The sequence below is a fragment of the Tinamus guttatus genome, unplaced genomic scaffold, assembly GCF_059628265.1.
Source record: "Tinamus guttatus ecotype Peru unplaced genomic scaffold, ASM5962826v1 Tinamus_guttatus_pri_ptg000652l, whole genome shotgun sequence".
NCBI lineage: Eukaryota > Metazoa > Chordata > Aves > Tinamiformes > Tinamidae > Tinamus > Tinamus guttatus.
The window spans coordinates 400,280-408,486 of record NW_028289186.1 but is presented as its reverse complement, the minus strand read 5'-3'; the positions used below and the strand labels follow the sequence as shown (position 1 = coordinate 408,486).

At 44.2% G+C, this 8,207-nt stretch overlaps 1 protein-coding gene across 1 annotated transcript; it reads right to left on the bottom strand.

The window, feature by feature from the left end:
- Positions 1–3,472: 3,472 nt before the first annotated feature.
- Positions 3,473–5,309, bottom strand: LOC104574227 (natriuretic peptides A). The gene is made up of 2 exons (XM_088536118.1): positions 5,190–5,309; positions 3,473–3,782 (listed from the first exon to the last, which is right to left on the bottom strand). The coding sequence occupies exons 1-2, from the start codon at positions 5,307–5,309 to the stop codon at positions 3,483–3,485; spliced, it is 420 nt and encodes a 139-aa protein (XP_088392244.1). The 3' UTR covers positions 3,473–3,482.
- Positions 5,310–8,207: the final 2,898 nt, after the last annotated feature.

Here is an 8,207-nt window from a genome sequence, read left to right as displayed (position 1 = left end):
TGTCTGAAAGAGAGGAAAAGACCCTCAAATCAGATTTACAAAAAAAACCCAGCACCACAAAAAGCGGACTATGTTTTTCTGTAAGGCTTGTGCTGTGCCCTGGCATCAGCATGAGGCATCCCAGTGTAATTACTGTATTCTAAAGTTGAAAAAAAAACTGCTGAACTATGCGCTGCTGGTCAGGGCTACCACTAGAATCTGTTGGCAAAAAGGAAGTCCAGCATTGCAGGAGGTGGCAAATGGCATTAGAGCAGGACGGAGGGTGCCTGGCTGCTCTCCCTCTCAGATCTCCCTGGGATATTTCTTCCTTTGCACCATGAGCCTGACAGGGCTCGGGTACATCCTAGGTGCTGCACTGAGGAAGGGCTGATTGAAGTTTATAAAACAGTGTTAGATGCCTGATGAAGGGAAGGACAGGGTTTCAGTATCCTGCTCCGTGCGCAATACTGAGTAGTCATTTGAAACCTAATCCTCATTAACTTGTTTTTGGTATCAGCTCTTGTTTTGCAGCGGTAGCTTTGTCCCAAAGGCTGCATTTAGGCCGATTCCAAGTTGTTTACAATGCCAGGCTCTGCTGATTCCCTGTCTTGGGGCTGCCTCACAGTTCTTTCTGTGCTGGTTTCTAGAGAAAAAAAAAGTGCTTTCTGGGCTGCCTGGCTGCCAATATTTTTCCTACACTGGTACTGACACTCACATGTTACTGGCATCCTTCTCTTCCCCTAGAGGAGCTTGAGATGGAAGGCTTGAGATCTGTCTTGGAGAGGTGTGAGGATTTAGTAGGAATGCATTAATCTTTAGTTCTTGCCCTCACGAGAGTCTGGTGCTGCTTATTTCTCCTCAGTCCTGTATTTTCCCTCTGACAAGTTCTTTTGGAACTGCTTTCAAAAACTGCCAGGTTTCAGATAGCAGATTCACCATGAGCCTGAAGGAAACTAATTCACATTTAGATGCAGGTCTATGCCAAAGTGGCTACTGCTAGAGGAGAGCTTGGCCTGATTAAAAGGGGTATCTGCATCCTTTGGTGGGCAGAACACATCACTCTGCAAATCCCCTGCAGCAACAGCGACAGCAAAAGGGAGAAATCTCCATCAGCTGTTTGCCTTCATCTGTACCAAAGGGAAAAGCAGCAGAGAGGGTTTAGCACCTGATGTGCCAAAAGTGAGCGGGGAGCAACAGGGCCTTCCTCTGAACAGCAGAACCACAAACACGGGTCCATGTCACAGTGACGTGAGCCTAAGCCTATAAAGCACCTCTCATGCTGGGGTAACTGCTCGTGCCTCTGTTCTCCTGTTGTCTGTTGACTTTCAGGGAAGAACTCTGGCATTTGCTGTTGATACTGATGGGTCAGAGCTCTTCTTGCCCTGGTACAACAGTGCTAGCTTTGCATGTCCTTGGGGGTGATGCTCTTTTCCTGTAGAGATCATCAGTTATCCTTCAGCTTTCCCAAGTGCTGTTACCTGTGTCTTGTCCTGTTCTGAGCTGGCTGTCAGTTTTCTCTGGGGAGGGTTTATAACTTGGTGTCTTTGTGGGAGTAGCAGTACAAACTCAGCCACAGAGATGCTTTTTTCCTAGATTATCTACTTAAAGTTAAGCCCTCTGAGACCGCAGGGTCTATTAACATACTGCCTGCAAGCCAATACAGACTTGTTCCACCGAGAACTGGCTTGCTGTTAATACTGGCCCCACCTGGCTTTGCATCAGGCAGTGCCAACACTTTTTGCCCTTTTTAGCACATTCCACTGAACTCTTTAGTGTTTTGTGCCTTCAGGGGCAGACAAGGAGGAGCAATTTATAGGGAATTGATGTGTCTGCACTGGTTTTGCTTGACTGGGTGAAATGCAGCAAGGACTGTTGTTCTTAGAGCATAATAATTTGTTTTACTTTGTAGCAGCAGGCAGGCTGTTGCTGAGTGCTAGTGGAGAGATCCAGCTGCCCATTCCCATCTTACTGCAGTGGGAAACAGAGGACTGCAGGGGTGCGTCTGGAAAGCCTGTTTGAGAAGACAAAAGCTGTGTTGTTCTAACAGCACCTCCCCAAAGAGTCAATTAGAGCAGTTGGAGGCCTCTCCATCCATGAAGCTGCCTCTGAGTAAAAGCAAAGCCATCTTCACTGCAGAGCTGTCTCATGGTAGCTGCTGGGAGTTGCCTTTCTGACCTGGGAATCATTTCTTGTGCCAGAGAACTGTGCAGCTGTGCAACTGGGAATAAGGCCCAAAGCTACAACGTCAGAACACCCCAGTATCTAATGGTATGAGGATTCACGGGGTGCTTGTGCAGATCCAGGCCTCCACGACAGTGACTTGGGTGACTTGAAGATCCAAGCTCTTTGGCCCTTAGGGTGCTACCTGACTCTGGCCTTGGCAATGTAACTGTTTAGAATTACTGTGGGGGCCTGTTCCCAGAAAGTGGTAAATGTTCTGTACAACCTGCTTTATCACTGGGGTGATCCCACCTGCCCTCATGGGCAGAATTGTTGGGATGGGATTCCAGCCCTCCAAGACTCCCTCAGGAAGTGCTGGTGTCCCGGCCACGTGCACAGTGAGACAAGACACGATTAAGGATGTATCTTTCTGTTGATGCTCATAGCTTTTATTTGGTCAGTGCTAGGAAGCATTTACAACGAATTCCCTTTCCTCCCTCTTGTTATCTTGTAACTTTTGTAGTTTTTTGTTTTTTTTTTCAGGTGTCTTTTGGCTCTATGTAAGAGATTTACTGTATTGGAGTGACAGTTCTTTTGACTGAATAATCTATACTGAAACCCTGTCTATAGTAGGGCCCATGCTTTTCCAAGGTTGTTTTTTTTTTCCTCCTACTAATCTGCTAAAATTTCATAGAATGGAAAATTCTAGTGAAAAAATAATTCTTGTTTCTTCCTACTTCATACTTTTTCAGTCTTGCATAAGTGAAATCCAGCCTTGTGAGTGCCAGCATACCAATAAAACACAGGCTTTTGACTTTAGAAAAATACGTGAAGGTTTAATGTAACAGACAGAAGTTCAGCATAGATGTCTGATGTGTTAGTTTTATTTAAAGATGGTCTCTTGGTGCTAGAGTAAGAAATGTTCTTTAAAAAAAGTCAAATAAATAAATAAATAAATAAATAAAAATAGGAATAACTTTCCATCGAAGAGTTTAGAACGCTTCTGGCTTTCATGGTGGGAGGAACGAGTACTGTAAAGCATTCTTCATAGCACAGGGTAGGGAGGTTTTCCTAATTCTTCCTGGAACCTGCAAGCCAAACATGAAGTAGATGTTACTGGGGCCTGGTTATCTCTCGGTATAAGCCATCACTGCCTGCAGTACTTTTACCTACCAAAAGACCTAGAATTCCTTTCAAAAAAAACCACTACTAGCCTAAATATTAGACTAAAATGAACTCCTTCCTTTCCTCTATTGTTCTCACTACTAAAAACATAAGTAAGAGCCTGCACCTTTCTTGTTGTATAATACTGATGCAACTGTTCCTTCTATTCAATGAAATGCTTAGGCAGACTCACCGTTGCAACCCATTCCACTCAGGGAACCAATTCTGTCAATTCTTCTCCCAAAGCAGCCAGAATCTCTCATCATCCTGGGCATCTGCAGCCCCCTCATTCTCTTGAGAAAGGGGTTCCTGTAGGACAGAGGGGTGCTGGGTGCTAGTCTGGATTCAGTCTTCTGATCATCACTGTCATCTCCAAATTCTGGGGGGATCTCCTCTTGGGTTTTGGGCTCTTGCAGATCAGGATTGGACTCCAGGGCTTCAATCATTGCAAATTTATCCTCCAGTTTCTCCAGAAGAGCCTGTAAGAGATGGACTAATTTCATGAAACACCTAGTTTCATGATCACTGACTAGCTCTTCCCTTTATCCAAATCTGCATTCATCTATAGTCACTATGAAAGAGACTGTCAGGATTGTCGGGTGATACTTGAACTCAATCCTGTGTCCCCATTCCCATTAATTCCATCAATAGGTAGCTCTAGCTGAGAGCCAGTTGAAGCTCCCTGGCACAGAAGCACAGCTTGGTAGAAGGGTTAGAAACTCTTAATGGACACACAGCATAGGGATCTAGAGCTATGTCACTCAATTCCCCCTGGAGTACATGATCTCAAAGAACTTCTGACTCCATGGTCACTCGGTAGACTTCATAGGGAGAACCTTGCAATGTTTCCACTAACTTTTGTCTGGAAACGGCAGGATTGCTACTCCCTAAAATAGTATGAGTCTCCATGAAAATACCTACAGGCAGAATTTATGGCTTCTGACTTTCTCTTGGGTATCATACTCTATAATTGTTAAAGCTTTGAATAATGGGGATCAGAAAACCTCCTCAAGGGCAGCTCAACCAACTAGGAGAATCTCATTGTTCATCACTACAGGCAAAGTAGTGATGAACATCTTTGGCAGATGCTGTCCTGATCATGTAACAGAGTTTGTTCTGTGGGTTTGATCCCGAAATAAACTGGTCATTGGTACTAGTCAAAGGAAATGCTTAAACTGTCAGCCTCTGTGTTTCAAGACTGAGTCCTATGCTTTCTCTGCTCCCTAGCCTGCTGTAACAATAAATTTTCTCAGAATGTATTCACTAAAATATGCATGTGTTAATTAATTACATAGCTCTGGAGGCTTTCCTGAATGAGTCACACTACATGATCGTAACTGTTCCTCTCAGTTTGGTTCTTAATCCTGTGCTTCCTCAAACTTCCTCATCTCCCATCCGCATACATCTAGTGCTCTTAAATCCACAAAGCAAGTGCCATACGCCTGTCCTTCTTCCTGCACCCGCCATTCAGCAGGATAAACAGAGGGAGCCGACCTAAAAGTTTTTTATTTATTTAGTCTTACAGAGCTATTGTCTTCCATTGGATTGTGTCTTCCTCGAGACTTTGCTCCAATTCTACAATAAACCTTATGGATTACTTCTTTTTCTCCTTTTTTAATAGCAACTAACCCAAGCACACATGCAACAACAGCATCAGAATTATGTTTCTCGCTGCCACCCAGGACCTCAGGTGAGTCTCGCGTTGGAGGTTCTTACTAAACATTCTTAGAGCCCCGTTGATTAACAGAGATGGCTGCATCACTTTGTCCCCTAGGCATCTCTGATCATTGATCTGGCTATGTGATGGTACAGAGAAAGGCAAAGTCACCACCTCACACCCTGCTAAGCCCCATGAAAGTTTAATTGCAAAAGCAAAGAGTCCTCACCTCCATGCTGGCCAGTTCTTTGGCAGGGCTAAGGCTGTAGAGAGGGTGAGCTCTGCTGACCTGGAACTGGATGAGAAGCAGCAAGAGGAAGCCACAGGAGAAGGAGCCTTTAGTGTCCATGGCGCTGAGCTCGTTGGGAATCGGGGAAGTTCAGGCTGCTCCTTCCTAGATGTCTCTTCAGGTCTCTCTCTTCCTTGTCCTCTCCTCTCTCTTCCGAAGCTTGTCTTTTATACTCTTTGGGTGTGATCTCTGCTTCCTACGTTATCAGTGGATTTATCTGGGACACATTCCAGTCCCACTGGAGGCATGCAGCTCTGTCAAGGGAAGATTCCCTTTATTAGCTGTCATTAGGCAGCAGCTGCTGTTGCTGAGGAATGTATGTCACAAGTCAGTGATTTCATGTCACTCCCCCTTCTCTTGATACCAGGCGCTGTGATTACATAGTCCAGTTGGAAATTCTTAGCAATTTTGTTTCAAGAGACCCCTATGGTAAGATTCACGGAGATGGGAAATAACCCCGAAACTGCTCTAAACTCTGCTCAAGGAAAAGCTTTCCATTGGGAAATTACCTTTTATAGGGAAAGCAAGAGGCTTTCAGATGAGCATTTGGGAAAGGAGAAAGGATAAATCTGCTTTTAGGACACCTAAAGTACTGTGCACCCTTTCTTCTATATATGGAATACACATAGCCACCACATACCATGGAGTGTGCTGAAAATCCCAGATTTGGGCCACTTCTCTTTACTAGTCGCTGTAGAGGTGATCTCACCATTGCAACGTGGTATTTGCATGTTGCCAACAACAGAGGGGCCCCGAGCTGCACCTCGTTGCAGATGATAACTTCTAGACCGATTCTGTGGGGACATCAAGCGCCGCCAGCCCCCCATGACAACTGACTTCAACACCAAAGAACAACACCAGCCTTTATTAACAGCTCAATTTCCTCATTAGTGGGTTTTTGTTTGTTCGTTTGTTAATATTGATGGTAACACTTAATGCTCCATTAATACAATATAAAAAAAAGAGAAGGGCAGATTCAGGAGTAGTTTCTATACTAGATTCTACTACTGTCGTACCAGGACACAGCTTGCTCAGTGAGAACTTACACAGTTTTAGATAGATGGCTTACAGCTTTACTGAGCAAAGGAGTCAGAATTTCACCCCAAGGAAGAACGTGTGAGTTTGTGGGTATGTGCTTTCTGGGAGGTGTTAAATGAAATGTTTAGTTGATATTTTGTCTAAAAGTGTTTATTTGTTTCTTTGCTTCCTATCATCTTTGCTAAAAATTGTCTGGGTTTGAATGAGAAATTACAAAAAAAAAAAAAAGCAGTTGTGTTGCAAATTATTTTTCTAGCATTGTCTTTATGCAACTAAAATTTCCTCCTTTTTCCAGAACTGCAAGAGTTCTGAATTATGAAGCATATTATTTATTCTGTATTTTTGATGGACTTTGTGTTATTTGGAATTGAAACGAATGAATACATGAGGAAGCTGAGTATGTCAGATAGTAAATTATTGTCTTTAACCTGAGTGTAGATCTTGAAAAGAATCTCATGAGCACGATTTCTAAATATGAATAGAACTATAAAATATTTTTCCTGTCCTCACTGTCTTAACATGGTGTTTGTGTACAGATGTGCACTCACTGTTCACATGATCAACCTACCAAAATTATACTAGAAAGGACATTCTCAAGGTTGTGAAGTCAAGCCAAAATACTATATTTTCCTTTCCTTTTCCTTTCTTTCAGTGTTTGAAAAATTCACTTCTTCATTATGAATATTTTCTTACTGCTCTCCTTAGGTGTCTATGTGTCTGTTTGCTCAGGGAATTATGTTCATTTTGTAAAATGAGAAAGAGTGAGAAGAGAATCTGGAAGCACTTATTCACACTGAATGCCCCAATTTAAGATAACTGAGATCTGCTTTTGTTTTAGCTTTCGTTTCTTTCCTCTCAACTCCTGTCCAACCTGCTGCGTTTTCTCCAGCGCTGCCTCTGCAAAATCACTCTGTCTCTTGATCTGATCTCAACCGCCCAGGCTGAAATCCTGCACAAAGAAACTGAGGAACACAACGTGTATTGACCGCTGTGACAAATTTAGCTATCGGAGACCTGCGCTCTCTCTCTCCCCTCAGTCTGGCCTTGCGACACAACCCAGTGCTCCGTGACAGCATTCAGCAGTGACCCAGGGTCACTCCTTTTTTTTATTGCTTTGTTCACTTTGCAGCTTCTGTATTCCACAGCACATATATGAGGTGTAAGGCCTGGCTTCAGCATTGACAGTAATTTTCTACAGTGGAGGGATTTCTGTGCACTATTTCTTATGGTATGTGTGAGAGTACATAGATGGGCTATAAGTGCAGACTGCTGCAGTAGCTGTTGTATTTACAAAGCCAAATCCTGCTCTCTATTACCCACCTCGCAGCCCTGCTAACCAAGTGGAGTGTAAAATGGCACAACGCAGCTTGTCATCATTACAACTGTAAGACTTGCTTTCTTGTTCGTCCTCTGATGTGGGTTTCAGGCTTAAAGACCCAGCTCTGCAGGGACAAGACGCACGCATTGCCTGTACTCTGCTGAGCATTTGCTGATACAGCTGCCCGAACTGATGTCCCCACCAGCCGCACATCTCACCAGTGATATTCCTTCTCCTATTGCCCTTTTGTACCTGGAGGCTGCGGGAGTGTGAGCTGTGTGGGAGACAAAAGGAACATGAAATGATGTCCAACGCATTGCACGCAGCACCAAGATCAGAGCAGGCCATGCTGCAATTGAGATAGTCAAGTGATGCCTCACTCTTTCCATGGGGGAGGACTCTCAATTTCATCCCAAATGTGGATCACTTCTCTCACGCACTGGGATACAGTATGTACCCTCCCCAGCAGTGCAGGCCCTGCCTCTCCAAGGCCCTTGGGAGCGAAGTGTTTGAAAATACCTTGTGCCTTTCTGTCTGCTTAGGACTCTTGGTGCTTCACAGTGCTGTCTTGAGACGCTGGAGAGGGCTTTGCACCACTGCCT

Bases quoted from the DNA above. Each gene is read 5' to 3' on its own strand.
- LOC104574227 (XM_088536118.1), bottom strand. From the start codon at position 5,309: ATGGACACTAAAGGCTCCTTCTCCTGTGGCTTCCTCTTGCTGCTTCTC. The intron at 3,783-5,189 runs GTGAGGACTCTT...CATCTCTTACAG, and splicing joins AAGAACTGGCCAGCATGGAG to GCTCTTCTGGAGAAACTGGA.